Below are 17544 nucleotides of genomic sequence, written 5' to 3' on the forward strand. Positions count from 1 at the left end.
CGTGGAGGCTGCCCTAAACCCCGGACTCCTCTGTGGCTGGAAATACCCGCTGCGTGGATCCTGGCCCTAGCTTTCCAGGTTTCCCCTGGGTTTGGCAAGTGAAGCTGGGGAGGCTGCCAGGTTACCACCAATGAAGGCCCTTGCTTCCAGCCAGCAGGTCCCTACCCTGCCCCTCCACTCTCGCCTTCTTTCCTTCTAACCAGCAGACAGGAGGCCTAGGGAGCACTTCCTTCCTACACAGTTAAAAGAGGCTTCTCAGGTCAGGGGCCCTCAGCTGCTTCTCTCTTGGGCCCATGGTCTCTTCAGGCCAAAGCTGTTCTCATTGAGAAGGAGAGGGCTCAGTCCACAGCAGCTGCCTCAGCCCCAGGCACCATCTGCCCCGGCCTTCTGAGAAGGTAAAGGAGACAGAGTATGGGGCTAGCCTAGGCCCTCAGGTTCCTGGGAGCCTGGCAGAGAGAAGGTGGGAAGCCCTCCTGATCTCATGAGAAGGCAGAGCAGGCACTCTGACTCATGTTTAATGGTCTCACCCACTTGGACATCCTTTCCTTGGGACATTTGGGTCATCAGTCATGAGCCATAAGCCAGTGGACAGCCCAGCCCAGTCTGTGTGCCCTCTTGGTGACGTGGGGAAGGCTGAGACCCCTGAGCTGCCGGGAGCCTCAATGACCAGGGCAGTTCAGAAGCTGACTTCTCCTCCTACATGCCTCTGCTCTGAAACATCACCGTGAAGGAGGAAGGGTGCCAGCTTGACACCTACATTTGGCCCTGGTTGGAGGGTCATCTGGCCATGGGCAATTGGGTCTTCCAAACCATCTCTTATCCAAACCCATTCTCAAATCTCCGGTCTTCTCCTTCCAGTTGAGAACCGTGTCACAGCCTCTTCCCACAAAAGGCTCTCACAGGGCCTTTAACAGTGGAGGTTTTCCAGTGTCCATCTCCTTTCCATGCCCCACCTAGCTTTCCTCTCTTTGTTTCCACCCTCTGCTCCTTTGCCTCATCCTTTATAACTGTTTGCCTTCAGCTCTCCTTTTTCCTTTCTTTCCTCCTGGAACTCCTTTGCAAATGCATAATCAGTCACCCTCCCAGGTGGCTATCATTATTATCCCCACTGCACATATGAGAAAACTGAGATGTAGAGCTATAGTTAAATTACAAGTCCAAGACCCTAGGGTTGCGAAGTGCCAAGAGCCAGGTTTATGTCATGCTTATTCACTCGACTCAAGCAGAGGATGGGGAGAGGCCCCATTCCATCTCAACCCTCCTGAAGCGGAGATTCTTCAGAACTCAGTGGCTATCAGCGCCCATGCCCCAGGTGCTACCCCTTCCTCCTTCTCACAGGGGCTCTCACATCTTATCATCAGCCACTGCATTCTGTTCCCCCTGTGAAGCCCCCAAATGAGTCTTCAAGGCCACCACCAAGTCATCATCTTCCTCTCTCCTCCACCAGCCTCAGGCCTGTCCTATGGGGAACCCACTCTGTCCCGCGGGAAAGACCCAGAGCAGGCAGTTCCTTGTAAGGACTCCAGAGAGAGGTGAACGCGGCCCAGCGGGGCGCCGCCTGCCGAGCGGGAATCCCGGCCCTAACCGCTGGCGCCCCTCGAGGGGAGGGGCGAGGGCGGAGGTGGTTCTGCGGCGGCATCTGTCCCAGGCGGGCGGGAAGCTGCTGCATTAAATTGTAAAATCGATTTATTGACCGGCAGGTGCGAGCAGCGGCAGATGGAGAGTAGCGCTGCTGGGGCGCATCTGCGGGGAGCGGCGGCATCGATCCTGGCCCCCCTCCGAAACCCGTCGGTCCCTGGTCCTTTCACGTCGGCTCGCTCCCAACTGCAGGGCCAAGGTCCGCGAAGCTGCGGCGCCCGAGAGGCTAGGGTAGCTCGCTGCACGCGCCCCCCCCTCCCCCGCCCGCCCTCGCCTGGCCTCAGGGCCCGGGCTGCGCCCCCACGGCTGCCAGGCCCTGCCAGCCCCACTGCCCCAGTTGGCATGCGGCGGGCCGGGCTGACGCGTGGCAGCGCCCTGCGGCAGATGAGGCACGCGCCGGCCTCATTTCAATGTGAATGGATCGAATGGAGCAGCCATGTGGCAGCAACAGTTTGCAAATCTCCCCGCCTTCTGTGCAGCTCCCCGGCCGCCGCTCCCTGCACGTGGCCCCTTCCCCGCAGCGACCTCAGCGGCGCCCCTCAAGGCTTAAGCGCCCCGCCCTAGCCAGTCTAGCTACCCCTCCCCTGGCCTGCCCGGCGGGCGCTGTAGCCCGGCCCCTATCGCGCTCCTACCTGGGTGCAGTTCGTCCCGCGGAGAACGCTGTCCCGGGGGTTGGGTTGCAAAAGAGCGCTGGAAGCCGGGAAGATGCGACGGCAGCCCTGGGGAGGGCGCCTAGGCTACCAAGTGGGGGAGGGGCCCCGAGGCTCTGCTCGGCCCCAGTCGCACCCTAATCACCAGGGGTCAGCTTGGGTGCAAGGCTGCGAGACAACCTTGGCGCTTCCTGGCCCCAGGTGCAGGTTCTGCCTGCTGGGGGTGCTGTATGCAGCGGCCAAACGGAGAGGACGGCCGAAGCCGAAGGCCCCTGGGGCGGAGGCTGTGGGCCTGCCTGAAGCCAGGCCTCGACCCTGTGGCTCCAGACGCTGGGCTGTGTTGCGGGTGCTCGTGGGGATGAGGCTCTGTGGACCATCAGAGGGCCCACAGTCAGTCCGGGGAAGCCCAGGTTGGTGGGACCTTGCATCCAGGCCCCCTCTCCAGGGCGTGGCCGAGCGTCTGCGGAGGCGCAGGGTCGTCAGACGTCCACGTGGGTCCAACCCCACTGTGATTTGCGGCCTCTGATCGCCTCACAGCCTCATGTTCCTGGGGGCCCCCAGGACACGTGTTGGGTCTTTCCTTCCACAAGTCACGAGTGGGAGAAAAGTGGAGGAGTCCCAGTTGTGGAGCCTTCGCATTTCTATTCCCTGCCTGCAAAGCGACCCTCTCCTGCTCAGCAAATGTGGGCAAAGCTGGACCCCAGCAGGTTGGAGCGCTAGCGGGTAGTCAGGGCCAAGGGCGGCGTCCTAGAGTCCTAGGGGAGTAAATGAACTTCTGGGACAGCACCGCGTAGCAAATAGGTGCTTCATGAATGCCTTTGGATGGTGAAGAGAATTTAACCCTTTCCCCCTACAGGTCAGAGGATTTCTATCTCTGGGATCCCTTTCAAGAATTCTTGACTCTGAGGGTAATGATAATACTTTTGTTTGGTCCTTGACTGTTTGCAAAGTGCTTTTGGGCACATCAGTCCGGATGTGTGTGAGGGATAGAGAGTGTTCCAGATCTACCAATATTGAGCGAGATGTCTCCTGTGGGACTGGATGTCTCCCTTGAGGGTCAGGCAAGAGCCAGATCCAGAAAAGGAGCGAGTTTTTTATGAACTCCCAGGCCAGGATTTGGGGGTGGAAGCGGACAGAACTAGGTAGGGCTGGATGCCAGCTCAGAGGAAAGCGAGGGGCACTCTTTGGCACCCTAGGCAGGACTAAGGGATCCGTAGAGGATGGGCAGAGAACCCACTGGTCAGGATCGCTGGGAGGCAAGTCCTGGGCTCCTCCTCCCTCGGGCCTGGGGGCTCCGCCTGTCCATAACCTACATTAACTCTGGAGCGCAGCCTGGGCCCATCTGCCGGCCCCCGCCCCACCTCGGTTCCCCACGCCAACCCGTTCGCGCCAGATGGTGGCTGGGAGGGGTGGCCGTGCGTGGGGGACCCCGGAGCCCGTCTCTTCACCTCACCCCTCCCCCAACCCACGCTCCCAACCTCTTGTTTCTCATGCTTCTCCCCCAATCCTTCACCACCACCAAGTTAAAAAAAAAAAAAAAATCAGACCATGCTCGGCCTAGGCAGCTGTTGGGCTCCGCGCCGTGCCCCCCGCCCCCCGCAAGACTCCCCCGGGCCCGCGCCGCGTCCCTGCTCCCCCCAGCGCCGATCTTATCGCCCGACGACAGCCATCGCTGTGAGGGCGGGCTGACAGCTGAAGCCACAAGGCCCCCGCCGCCCTCAGCGTCGCGGAGAGAGACCGCTCCTCTGCACCCCCGACACTGAGAGAAGCCGGCCCTCCCCGGTCTAAAGCCTCCGGGGATCACGCCGGTTCCGGGAAAGCAGCTGCACTGCCGCCGCTCGGAGAAGTGGGGCCACCCGGGGGAGCCGAGAAGGCGAGACGGGTGAAGCCGCCTGAAACCCATACGAGTCCGCGCGCTTCCAGTTCCACCCTACATTTTGCCCTATGAGGAGAGGACCCGGGTCTGCCCGGCCTCAGCCCCTGGACTCTCTGGTGGCTCGAGCCAACTCTGCAGTCAGGAGAGTTCCTCCCTGCCCCAACGGAGCGACAGGACGCGGGCCGAGGCTTGAGGCTGCTGGGGGTGGAGAAGGTGGGCTCTGGAGCTGAGGCTAAACCCAGGTGAGGAGAGGCGCCGAAGGCGGGGCCAGACCCTTATTACCATACAGCTGAGGACGCGCCCCCCTTCTTCTACCTCGGGGACCACGCCCTCCTACCCCCAGCACGGGTACCACGCGTCTGGGGACTGGCACGCGCGGAGCCCAGGCGGGAGGCAGAAGGGAGGAGGCACGCGCTGGACACGCCCCCCATAACTGGGGAGGGAGATGCCCACCAGGTGGAGGGGCCGAGCCCCCGAGTCTTAGATGCTTGGCCCCTCGCCCAGCACGGAGTGTCCACAGAGAAGTTAATGCGTCCTCTGGCTTCCCTGCTGCGCGCGGGGGGGGTGGACGCTCACAGGTTGGGGGCCGACGACGCCAGGGCTCCCTAAGTTCCGGGAAGGTGAAGGAGACCGGAGTCCTTTAGCACTGGTTTCGCTTTCTGAGCTTAAGTTCTTTTTACCTGCTCGAGGGCTGCAGGTAACTAACGCCGGCCGTGGTCACACCGCCGACGGGGACTCCCCCGTGTCTCCGCCCCCACGACCATCCGGGAACCACTCGCTCACCTTCCGCCCCATTCCCCCTGGCCCTCCTCCTGTCCTCCCACAGCCGGGGTCTCGGCCTGTATCCACGCGATTGCGGAGAACTGGTCACCTCGGCACGCGCTGAGCTGGGGGACCCAGGGGCTGAGAGCGGCACAGAGGGGCGGGGACCTGTGCCTGACTGGCTGGCTGGGAGGGGGGAAGGCGCGGGCGGAGGCCCCCTCCGGGCGGCGCTGGGGCTGTAGCAGCTAGAGGCCCGAGGGGAGGGGAGAGTGACCACGAGTCTGAGTGACAGGCGGGTGAAGAGAGGAGCCAATATATATAAGGAAAGCTCCCGAGAGCGCAGGTTTCAGTAGCGGCGCTGAGCGCAGGCTGGGAACGCGAGGCCAAGAGCTGCAGCTCAAGCCGCCTCAGTGCAGTGTACCCGGACACTAGCCTGCTTACAGCCCCAGGATTAGCCCGAGGACACGTCCTCAGCGCAGCCGCCACCCAGCCGCCCTCACCTGGATTACCTACCGCGGCAGTTGGAGCGGAGCTAGCGAGAAGGAGAGACGGGAGGAAAACCCCGAGCGGAGCCTGGCTTTTCAGGGACCCCTCCGGCGGTTGGACGCGTGGGAAAGGTTCACAACCGGCGGGTGGAGAGAGCGACGCCCCAGGGAATGGCAGCCGCAACCCGTAGCGCCTCTGGCTGGGCGCTACTGCTGCTGGTGGCACTTTGGCAGGAGGTAACTTCCCGCGCCCCCTCCGCCCTCTCCCACCGTGCCCTGGGCCTGAGCCCCTGGCGTCCACCGAGCTGACCGCTCTCCTTCTTCCTTCCCTCGGTCCCTGTGCAATAGCGCGCGGCCGGCTCGGGAGTCTTCCAGCTGCAGCTGCAGGAGTTTGCCAACGAGCGCGGCGTACTCGCCAGCGGGCGGCCGTGCGAACCCGGCTGCCGGACCTTCTTCCGCGTCTGCCTTAAGCACTTCCAGGCGGTCGTCTCGCCCGGGCACTGCACCTTCGGCAGCGTCTCCACGCCTGTGCTGGGCACCAACTCCTTCGCCGTCGGCGACGACAGTAGCGGCGGGGGACGCAACCCTCTCCAACTGCCCTTCAATTTCACCTGGCCGGTGAGCACAGCCTGGGCGCCCTGGGAGGTCACGAAAGCCGAGAGAAGGGGTTTCCCTGGGACCAAAGCCTTCTCCCTAGATTGCCTCGCTCCCCTCCAACAAAAGGGGGGGCACTCTACTGATCCTTCTTTCCGACTCTTTCCTGGGACCTCACCCTCCTGTAGGCTCTCACCAGTCTATCTCTTCCCAGTTCTACGCTCTATCTTCTCCCAGCGCTAGGGATACGATTTTCATCTCCTACAACCCCGGCGCGTGCTCCATCTCAGAAAGACTCCCGCGTACATTCCCTCATCCCTCAACTCTCCTCCTACCCGGGGTTCTCTCGCCTTCCTGGCTCGCGCGCGATGCTGAGTGCAGACCCGTTACATAGACCCGGGCGCAGTAACTGTATCCTGCAATTAGATTAATTAAACCGGCTGCCGAAAGGCACCCCCACCATCCCCTGTTCATCTCGCTCTCTCTGTCTTTCCCCGCCCCCTCCTTTCCGTTCCCAGGGTACCTTCTCACTCATCATTGAAGCTTGGCACGCGCCAGGAGACGACCTGCGGCCAGGTGAGTAGCTCGCTCCGCGGCCACAGGGGGGCGACACGGCGCAGCGCCGAAAGAGTTAATCTGTAATAGGCGGGGGAAGTGCGGGGTGGGGGCGTGGGGGGCAGGACGCTTAGCTAGGCCGGGAGCTGCGCCCCGTGCTGGACGCTCGGATTCCGCCCGCTGCCTGGACTCTGAGCACAATTGCGTTTCCTGCGGGTTATTTTTGGCGTGGGAACGCGGGGAGCACGGCGGTGAGAAAGGCCGAAGCTGCCAGCGCCGCTGACGGGCCCCTTCCTGTATTTTACACCTTTCGCGAATTCCGCTCCTTTGGAAAGGGAATAATGGCTTTGGGATGTTGTTCTGACACAGAGGAAAAGGATATTTCAGCAGCACAACAATTCTCACTTTGCAAAGGAAAAAGAAAAGCATTACCCATCTCTGAGGGCAGAACCCCTGAATGGGCACCAGAGGACCCCTTGCTCCCAGGGTCCTCAAAGGCCTGGAGAGCTTTTCTTTTTCTTTTTTCTGCACACCCCCCCCCCGATTTTGACCTCTTTTCCTCTTTCCCCTGCCTATCTGCCTCCAGAACACTGGGATATCTTAACATCCTTCTATTGTCCCCTTTTTGAATGGTATCAGGCCCTCTGCACATGCACACACAGAGCAGCTAAGCAGTGGGACACTTGGGTTCCTCTGGCCTGCGTTTGCTGGCAGGTGGGGTCATCTGGACAACTGGTTTGATCCAGCAGTTGCTGGCACTCTTGGGGACTGGCTGCCCTTCCTTGACCTGGCCCTCTGCCCCTTCAGAGGCCTTGCCACCAGACGCGCTCATCAGCAAGATCGCCATCCAGGGCTCCCTAGCTGTGGGCCAGAACTGGTTACTGGATGAGCAGACCAGCCCTCTCACAAGGCTGCGCTACTCTTACCGGGTCATCTGCAGTGACAACTACTATGGGGACAGCTGCTCACGGCTATGCAAGAAGCGCAATGACCACTTCGGCCACTACGTGTGCCAGCCAGATGGCAGCCTGTCCTGCCTGCCCGGCTGGACTGGGGAGTACTGCGAACAGCGTAAGCAGCCAAGCTCCCACCTGCCTGGAGGGGGGTCCCCGGAACAAACACAGTGGCATCTTTTCGGCTGCAGCCTGCCTCCCTTGGAGAGCGGGTCTGGGCTGTCCACTAACTGGGCCTCAGTAACAGCTGGGGATGCTTAGGATGGGCTTGGACTCTGCCCTCCCTCTTCTTAGTGCTCCTCCCCGTCGTGCTAAAGCCCACAAAGACCCCATAATTGCATTCCATCCAGCCTGGATTCTCCTTCCCTGTGCCATCATTTCTCTTTAAGACATCCATGGCTCCTCTGGGAAGCCAGGAGTGGGAATTGAGCCCAGGAGAGCTGGGGGGCACCCCCAGGGCCAGGAGAGGGAGAGTGGGACTTCAGAGTCGTTGTCATCCCACTCTCACCCAGTGCCACTTTCTCTCCTCAGCTGTCTGTCTTTCGGGCTGTCATGAACAGAATGGCTACTGCAGCAAGCCAGCAGAGTGCATGTGAGTAGCGGAGAGGAAGCGGTGACGGGGGAGCCGTCCCCTGTCCAGGCCCTCACCTCACCCTCAGCTTTTCTTTTGTTCTACAGCTGCCGCCCAGGCTGGCAGGGCCGCCTGTGCAATGAATGCATCCCCCACAACGGCTGTCGCCATGGCACCTGCAGCACCCCCTGGCAATGCACTTGTGATGAGGGGTGGGGAGGCCTATTCTGCGACCAAGGTGAGTCAGGGCAAAGAGAGGGGACGGAGAGCTGGGCAGGGCATGGGAACCAGAGTTGTCACCTGGACCCTTCCTAGTCAATGACTGCTGAGTCGGCTTTCCCATTATCCTTCAAGGAATTTGGGATTGTAAGGATGTTAACAACTGGCTTAGAACAAGATGGTGGGTCCTTCTTCCTTAGGTGCTGGGAAGGAAGGGTGGCTGGAGAAGCCAGGAGGGTGACATGTTGGCAACCTGAAGGTTGCACTCATAAATTCCAGCAAGGCCAGAGAGAGGGATGCCGGGCTCAGTTCCTCTTTCTACCTTGTAGTTACCTATTAACCCCCTAAGTGTTTGCTTACCTACCAGGGCTGTTTGAGCAGCTCTCCCCTAAACAGCTGTCTGGTGGGGTGTGCCCACTGGCTGCCCTGAGGCTGTCGGTGAGCTGGGCCTCTGGGCGGAGTGACATCTAACCGCCTTCTCGGTGGGGCAGAAACAGCCTCCCTTGTTTTCCCCAGTAGCACTTGCCAGGCAGCTGCCCAAGCCCACACTGTCTTCCTGGTGTTCAGGGGGCTGGTCACTCTTTTGGCTGCACAGGGGTCTGCCAGCCCCAATGATGGGGGAGGGGGCCTTTTATCCTTCATCCTCATAGCCAGCTGCAGCGCGTGCCTCCCATTTTCAGGGTCAAATGGGGTGGCTGCTGCCATGGAGACACCAGCACAGGCCTGGGTAGGGTGGGCAGGACGCTTGCCAGGATAGAAAGGACTTGCCTGGGCCCTGACTTGCTGGCAACAAGGGGCTTGGAATTCAGCCCCTGTGTTCTTCGTATGTGTGTGTGTGTGTGTGTCACTTTCTCCCCACTCCAGTCGCCCCAAACACACACACACACACACACACACACACACACCTGGCTCCTGCCCTCTCTCTTTCCTCTTCCCACATTTGCTCCCAGGTGACACAGTCATATACTCATCTTATTCAAACAGAGCCCTTACAGTCCCTGTATTTGCTCTGTCTGGTTTTCCTTCCCTGTCCTTCCCAAATAAGAAAACAAATACTTATATTTCAAAATACCCTCGTAACGCATTTCGCTGTAAAAAACGCCTGGCAACCACTTATCGTGGCTCTCGCCTCCCCTCTACTCTTACCACCTGTTAAAATTGTAGCCCCTTTCCAGGCTTACCTCAGCTGCCCCTCCTCCACGAAGCCTTTTCTGACTTCCTCCTCAACATGTGGCCTTGCTGTGCCTTCTCTTCTTTACCTTTATTCTCCCCTGGCTGCAGTGCTTGTGAGCTTACCTGTGGGCAGTTAACTGTCCAACTGTGTTTTTTCAACTTTGATTGATTGCACTTCTCAGATATGGTTCTAGGTGCTTCAATATACCCGGTTTCACTGGGGGAAGAGGAAGGGTATTTGGGCCCGGAAGACTTTGAGTTGAAGCCTCTGGGCCAAACATGGACAGTGAACTTGAACTCCAAGGAGCCTGGAGGTTGGGACCACTCTTTGGCTCTGCTCAGCCAGTCGGTTCCTGTCTCCACAGATCTCAACTACTGCACCCATCATTCCCCGTGCAAGAATGGGGCGACGTGCTCCAACAGTGGGCAGCGGAGCTATACCTGCACCTGTCGCCCAGGCTACACTGGCGTGGACTGTGAGCTGGAGCTCAGCGAGTGTGACAGCAACCCCTGTCGCAATGGAGGCAGCTGTAAGGTGAGGCCTAGGCCATCGCAGGAAGGCAGAGTTCTGGCCAGGCGGCGCCCAGGCATCCCCACCCCAGGCGGCCAGTGGATGTGCACCCGTGGGCAGGCATTGTGGGCAGGTGGGGCCTAGCCCCCTGCCAGGAATCCCTGCCCCCAAAGGTCTGACTTTGGCCCCTTTCTGCTCTCTTTCCAGGACCAGGAGGACAGCTACCGCTGCCTGTGTCCCCCGGGCTACTATGGCCTGCACTGCGAACACAGCACCTTGAGTTGTGCCGACTCTCCCTGCTTCAATGGGGGCTCCTGTCGGGAGCGCAACCAGGGGACCAGCTATGCCTGTGAATGTCCCCCCAACTTCACTGGCTCCAACTGCGAGAAGAAAGTGGACAGGTGTACCAGCAATCCGTGTGCCAATGGTGCGTCCTGTTGCCTTGCTAACCTGGTGGACTGGCCCTGGGGCCAAGAGAACTTTCTGGTGAGGGAGGGTCGAGAGAGGAGAGAGGCCTTGTTTGTCACTCTGGGCAGGCTGAGACGGATCCCCATGTGCTCTGGATGGTGAAGAGCTTGCTTGATCGTCTGGGTGGCTTGGGAAGAGGAGCAGGTTAGCAGTGGGTGCAGGCCTTTGGAGATGGAGCAGTATGCACCCTGCCTGGCTTCCATTCCTGGTCGCATGTCCTGACCTGGCTGGGGTGGCCTCTGACCCTCCCCAGGAAGTCCTGGGCTAGAGAGAGGGACCTTGGAGGCCTCGTGTCCCTCCTTGAAAGAGGCTAGCACGGTGAGGGCCCTGCTCCTGGAGGCCTCACCTCGCCCCACGGCTACAGTGAGCCTGGCACAGCATAAGGCGTCTGGAATGTTCAGCATTTTGGGGGGCACCACGCATGTTGGTTATCTTTGTCTCCTTGGTCTTCTGGTGACCCTCTGTGAGGCAGGCAGACAGCACCGTGCAGGAGAGAAGCCTTAGGAGCTGCAGAGGGATTGGAAGGGCTGAGATGGAATCTGCTCTCTGGCTAATCACTTAGTTAACTCCCTGGAGCCAGTTTCTTCATCACTGAATGGGAAAATATAGAACCCGTCCTCTGTCTCTCATGTTGCGAAGATTAAATGAAACAGTAATAGATCTATTTGAGCATTTACTGTACACCAGGTATGTGCTCCTGCCTTCATGCATCACCTTACCTAACCTTCAGAGATCTCCTATAGAGGAGACAGCATTCTACTCCAATTTAACAAATGAGGAAATGAGGCTTAGAAATAAAATAAAGCAACGGGTGCCAAATCCCCAGCTAGAGAGAGACAGCTGAGATTCAAACCCAAGCATACCTGTTCGATTCTACTGTAAAGTTCTGTAAGATGCTGGTAGTTCTTATACACGAGCCCACTGAGGCGTAGAGGACCAGGCTCACCCTCAACTGCAGGTCTCCTGACTCTTTGTGCAGAGCTCTTTGTATTGGGATCTGTGAATGCTGGCCGAGTTCCTGGACAACCTCGGTTCTCGGGATGGGGCACCCTCTGCACCGGGGGGGGGCGGGGGGTCCAAGGAGGTTGCTGACTTGTGGCCCATGTGTACCCACAGGGGGCCAGTGCCTGAACCGAGGTCCAAACCGCATGTGCCGCTGCCGTCCTGGATTCACAGGCGCCCACTGTGAAATCCACATCAGCGACTGTGCCCGCAGCCCTTGTGTCCACGGCGGCACTTGCCGCAACCTGGAGAACGGGTTCGCGTGCACCTGCCCTGCTGGCTTCTCTGGCCGGCGCTGCGAGGTGCGGATGCCCACCGACGCCTGTGCCTCGGGACCCTGCTTCAACGGGGCCACCTGCTACGCCGGCCTCCCCCCGGACAACTTCGTCTGCAACTGCCCCTACGGCTTTGTGGGCAGCCGCTGCGAGTTCCCCATGAGCATGCCCCCCAGCTTCCCCTGGGTGGCCGTCTCCCTGGGCGTGGGACTGGTGGTGCTGCTGGTGCTACTGTGCATGGTGGCAGTGGCGGTGCGGCAGCTGCGGCTCAGGCGGCCCGACGACGGCAGCAGGGAGGCCATGAACAACCTGTCGGACTTCCAGAAGGACAACCTGATCCCCGCCGCCCAGCTCAAGAACACAAACCAGAAGAAGGAGCTGGAAGTGGACTGTGGCCTGGACAAGTCCAACTGTGGCAAACAACAGAACCACACATTGGACTATAATCTGGCCCCAGGGCCCCTGGGGCGGGGGATCCTGCCCGGGAAGTATCCCCACAGTGACAAGAGCTTAGGGGAGAAGGCGCCACTGCGGATACACAGGTGAGCAGCACCCGGAGGCCCAGGGCTCACCAGCGACCCCCTCACGGTACTGCCTGGGCTCCCCCAGGACAGGTGGGAGGCTAGCACCAGGCCCTTGACTGCTGCTAAGCAAACAGGGGCTCTTGCTGCTGACAGGAGGACCCTCCGACAAGATTTCTGCCAGGCTCCCTTTGTCCCTCCTTCCCATTCACTCGTTCATTCATTCACAGATGTCAAGTGTCCACACTGTGTCACTTGTGACCCCCATCTTCCCACGGCATGGCTTGCCTCCAGTGGCAAACTGGCCTTTTCCAGGCCTGAGACCCTCTGGGAAGGTTGGGGTCCTGTGGCTCTCTTAAGGCCTGTAGCTAACTGCCCGCCAGGCTAGCACTGGGCATCCCCAGTCCCCATGTCTTCTCCCAGAGCCACCTCTGCCAGTTCCCTTTGGCTCTCCGGGGTCCAGGTTAGCGCCCCACCTCCCTCCAGCCCTCTCTCCATCTCTCCCTCACCGGCCTGTCTTGTGTTCCCTCAGTGAAAAGCCAGAGTGTCGGATATCAGCGATATGCTCCCCCAGGGACTCCATGTACCAGTCTGTGTGTTTGATATCAGAAGAGAGGAACGAATGTGTCATTGCCACAGAGGTGAGTGCTAGGCTCTCCTTCCCTTCTAGCATGTTCCCTCCTGCCTTTAGGGGATGAGAAAGTGGTCCGGTTACTCTTGACCTTAGGGGCCGCTCCTGAAGGGTGGGTCGGAACCCCTCCTTGGCAGGCTGGGTTCAGTGGCTCTCGGATCCCTGCTGGCCTCGTTGCCACAGAGGGTGTGAAACAGGAGCCGTGGTGGTTAGCCAGCCCGGTCTCTTCCTGCTGTGTTAGTGCTGGGCTGGGCGGCCATGGCACCCGGCCAGCTCTCAGGCGCTGCTTCCCAGCTGCTGGTGGGTGAGGGTGGTTGCCTTGTGCCCCTCCTGCCCCTACTCACTGGCTTCCTTCACTGGCCCACCTCATGAGCACAGTCTTCCAGGCATGTGTATGTGTTGGGGCAGAAGACTGGGAAGGCTTTCCCACCTCCTCTTCACCCCACCTGCCTCACTGGCTTCTCTCAGGGAGGCCCAGGGCAACCATGGAGGGAGTGCTTGTACCCCAGGGTAACCCACTTTCCTGCTCTCCACATGCTCCCCAGGTATAAGGCAGGAGCCTCCCCAGGACATCCCAGCTTTGCCCCAGCAGCTGGACCTTCCTTCTGCATTGTTTACATTGCATCCTGGATGGGACATTTTTAATATGCAACGTGCTGCTCTCAGGAGGAAGAGGGAATGGCATGAACTGGACAGACTGTGAACTTGCCAAGAGATGCAGTACCCTTCCACATCTTTGGGTGTTTGTCTGGCATCAGATTGGCAGCCACGCCAGCCAGGGGAACAGAGGAGAGGAGAGGTGCCACTTGGACCCGCCCTGCCAGCAGTGGCCTTCAGAGGGCTCCTTTGGGGCTCTGGCCTATTTTCCAGAGAGAGTGGCAGTGGGCCCGTGGGGCCCGGAGCTGCTGTGGCCTCCACTGGCATCTGTGTTTCCAAAAGTGCCTTGGCCCAGGCTCCATGGTGACAGCTGGGTCCAAATCAGAGAGGAGAGAGGAGGCCAGTAAGGGCAGGGCCGTCTGTGGGCCAGGAAACCATCTGGTGCGGCTCTTGGCAGGAGTGTCCCTGCAGGTGAGGTGAGCGCCCTGAGAGGAGCGGGAGGAGCGTTTTCTGCCCCGTGCCTCCAACCGCTGCATGTGGGCCTTGCTCCTAACACCATCCCTGCCTCTCCCTGGCCCAGGCTCTCTGGGGAAGGATACTGGTAAGCCTTACCTGGCTTCCACAGCCTCTGGCCCTGGGTGCCTTGGGCTCCTGTGAGCAGATAGGTGGAGGGCCTGCCCCTCTTCCCAGCCAGAGGCAACAGGCCTAACTGGGGAGCTCAGGGCAGTGATGATGGAAATTCCAGTGAGGGAGAAATTGGGTGCTGTCGCCACCTAGGACCTTTCCTCCCTCAAGCCCATTCCTAAGGCCTCGAGCCTGGGCTCTGCCCACACCCACTACTGCCCCCAGACTACCCTTGAAGCCGATCTTCAGAAATCAATAATATGAGTTTTTATTTTGTTTGTTTTTTTTTTGTAGTTTATTTTGGAGTCTAGTATTTCGATAATTTAAGAATCAGAAGCACTGACCTTTCTACATTTTATAACATTATTTTGTATATAATGTGTATTTATAATATGGAACAGATGTGTACAGGAGTTTAGTACTTCTTGGGTCCTGTCTTTGTGATGGCAGAATGGGAATCCTTCTGACTCCCCTTCTCATATTGCTGCCGGCTGCCCCCCCGCACCCCTGGCACCTGGGTGCACTTGGACTTGGCCTGCTGTGCTCTAGGCCCTTGTCCTCTTCTAGTTCTTGGGGAACCTGGCCTCACCCATTTCGTCCCCAGCCTGGGCCAGCCTCCTCTGTCTTATGGCTTGAGGTTGGCTGCAGCCCCCCTTCCCCCTCATGCTCCCACCATTCCTTGGGGGTTATGCCCCCTGACCTGAATCTATCCCCCTTTTCTCTCTTCAAGTCTGAAAAAGCTTATGGACACCCTAGTCAGCCTGGGGGATACAGGAATTTGGGGGAAGGAGACAAACCTGCCTGTTTTCCTCTTTTCGAAAGGATTCTCTTGTCAGAGAGCGGGGTCTCCGACCATGACGACATCTGGGCTCTTCCTCCTGCTATTGCAGGGTTTTAGATGGACTGGCAGCCTGCTCATTTTTAAGCCCCGGCAGGGCACTGGTCTTTGTGCTAGGGGGATCTGCCTTGGGTCTGTCCTCCTTGCAGCTGGGCAAGAGAGCTGGCTCTGGGCGCCTGGTCTGCCCAGAGCTGCTAGAGTTGATTGGAGACTGTAGAGAGGGGAGGAGGAAGAAGCGGAAGGCTTGCCTGAGCCCGGGTTTCTCTGGCTGAGGCACTATTGAGAGAGTTTCCAGTCTCTACTTCATGGCTAGCTTCCTCTAAGGCGTAAGATGGTCCCTATGGTGCCACAGTCTTCCCTCTACAGCCACAAAAATACCCCATGGAGAGCAAGTGATGAAAAAATGAGCCATCGACAAAAAGCTGAGCAGATGCTCCCAGCTCTCAGCCCATCCAGTAAAGCAAAATAGACCCAGCAGATGCCCCCAGTGGAGTCCAAGTATATGCAGCGCTACTTGCCTCCCTTTTCCTTTCTCCCTGACACATAGAGCATGCCCGCCCCTAATCTGGGTGCTTATGCCAGAGACAAGGGAGCAAGAGACCTAGGGTCATCCACACTCACCCAAGTGCACACGTTCCACGCCTCACCCATTGCTCCCTGTTCCCCTCACTGCACACACAGGGTATCAAACAGGAAAGCATTCAGGGAACCGTTCCCACAGCCTGAGCCGGCAGCAGGGGGAAGAACAACACGACCTCACTCTTCCTGCCCAAAATGAAACAGGAAAGCAGCTCCCGGGCCCTGGGGGGCGGGGGAAACTGGGCTGGGACACGAAGGCGAGATGACGAGGCTCCCATGTGGGGGACAGGTAGGACACCCGCGGGCCTGCACGTCCACACCACCACCAGGCTGTGCTGGGCTGCACGGGCTGCCAGCTCCTCAGAGAAGAGAGCCCTGGAGGGGAGCTGGCTGGCTAAACCCACTCACCGGCTCTGATACCACGCCAGCTGTCTGGGAATAGAGGGAATCCCTTCATGGACTTGGTCTGGGCAGCTCCAACCTGTAGCTTGCACCAGGTTCCACCTCTAGTGACATGGCAAAAGCTGGGCCAGGCACTTGGGGTGTGAACAGGCCACAGTGGAAGCCCTTCTCTCTCCAGGATTTCCAGGTCACTCCCTGAGGGTCCAGCCCCTTCTCATAGGTAAGGTACCCAAGACTTTCCTGATAGAGTGTTCAGGTGTACAGGAGAGGTCCTAGGCTTGGCAGAAACAAGGCCAGATGATAGCTCTAGACTCACTGTGAAGTGCTCTCCCTGGCTTAGCAAATACGCATGTTTAATCTGCACTGGTATTTCATAAGAGAATTCAGAGCATAGCAGTTCCTTAGCCTGGAAGCAGTGCCCTGTCTAAAGGACAAGTCTGACCCCACGGTGACCGCCAGCTCTGAGGACAGCTGCTTTTCCAGAGCCCACTGGTTGGTAACCACCTGGATATCATCGTGGGGCGTGAGGCAGGGAGAGGCTGTGAAGAATGCCTTTATGCTGCTGGCTCAGCTAGGGGTCCCTCTCCTGCCTCACGGCCAGACTGGTCAGGGGATAGAAAAAAAAGGACAGTGGTTCCTACCTCCCCCCATCCCGGGCTAGATAAGGCCACTAGGTCACTAAACTCAGGTCGGCGCAGACGCTCCACCTCTCACGGGGACCCACAGGGCTCTCCCCTCCCTGCCGCTTTCCCCGCCTCTCCCCGCGGGTCCGCAGGATGGCGACCCAGCCCTCCACCCCACGTGGCCCGCCGCATTCCGGGAAGGGATGGAAGTGATTCACTCAGGGAACTGTTAGTGTCCCTTCCCGGGGAGAGGATGCGCCTGGGAGGTCCCAGTGGCCTCCCTCAAGCGGCCGCGCCCTCCCTCGCGCCCAGGGCGCACGGCACAGCCGGATCCCGGCGGGCCTGGAACCCCCAGCGGCGGCGGAAGAGGCAGGTGCGACGCGCTGGCCCCGGTCAGCCCTCCACCTGCCGTCGCCCCGGGCGCCCCGGAGGTCCCGCGGCTCCCCGCCCCCCCGAGCTCTTTGTTACAGCCCGACTTCCTGTTTGCGGCCTCCCGACCCCGGCTCACTTCCCGGGCCGGGAAGCCGCCGAAGGCCGCGAGTTTCTCGGAGACTCCGCGCCCGCTCGGCTCCGCCTCCCGCAGCCCCGAATCCCGCCCCCGGCCTGGGAGCCCGCGCCGGGCCGCGGCCGCGGGAAGCCGGCGTCGCTGGCGGGCCAGCGGGCGGGACCGCCCGGGCCCCGTTGCCCAGCACCAGGGGGCGCTGCGCGGCCGCGGGGCTGCTCTCGGACAGGGGCCGCCGTCACCCCGCAAGGCACGGGGTCAGCCCTTCTTGGCCCTGGGGGCACCGGGACGATCCGGAGAGGGAGCAGCCGGACGCGAGTTCAGTGATAGTCTTTGTCGCGCAGAGCTCTCTCCGGCCCCCGGTCCCCCAAGTAGAGGGAGTAAACTGGAGAAAGCTCAGAGCGATGCTTTCCCCTAAATATGTTAGAGGGTGTCCAGAGAAGCGGCCCATTACCAAACTCTGAGCTGTCTGTGCAGCCAGCGCCCTCCCCACCT

General features: G+C 59.9%; 1 protein-coding gene across 1 annotated transcript; it reads left to right on the top strand.

Annotated features, from left to right (window-relative positions):
* The first annotated feature begins 4827 nt into the window (after positions 1-4827).
* DLL4 (delta like canonical Notch ligand 4) lies at positions 4828-14518 on the top strand. Its single transcript, XM_082449331.1, has 11 exons — positions 4828-5648; positions 5760-6029; positions 6524-6581; positions 7368-7631; positions 8045-8105; positions 8192-8322; positions 9842-10011; positions 10195-10414; positions 11572-12274; positions 12786-12894; positions 13430-14518. The coding sequence occupies exons 1-11, from the start codon at positions 5583-5585 to the stop codon at positions 13433-13435; spliced, it is 2058 nt and encodes a 685-aa protein (XP_082305457.1). The 5' UTR covers positions 4828-5582; the 3' UTR covers positions 13436-14518.
* The last annotated feature ends 3026 nt before the right edge of the window (positions 14519-17544 follow it).

Source organism: Balaenoptera physalus, assembly GCF_965194825.1.
Source record: "Balaenoptera physalus genome assembly, chromosome: 2".
Classification (NCBI taxonomy): Eukaryota; Metazoa; Chordata; class Mammalia; order Artiodactyla; family Balaenopteridae; genus Balaenoptera; species Balaenoptera physalus.

What these genes read in the sequence shown, in the direction of transcription:
- DLL4 (XM_082449331.1), top strand. Translation starts at nt 5,583, where the DNA reads ATGGCAGCCGCAACCCGTAGCGCCTCTGGCTGGGCGCTACTGCTGCTG. An exon ending in TGGTGGCACTTTGGCAGGAG is followed by an intron (nt 5,649 to 5,759) that starts GTAACTTCCCGC and finishes CCTGTGCAATAG; the next exon opens with CGCGCGGCCGGCTCGGGAGT. An exon ending in CCTTCAATTTCACCTGGCCG is followed by an intron (nt 6,030 to 6,523) that starts GTGAGCACAGCC and finishes TTCCGTTCCCAG; the next exon opens with GGTACCTTCTCACTCATCAT.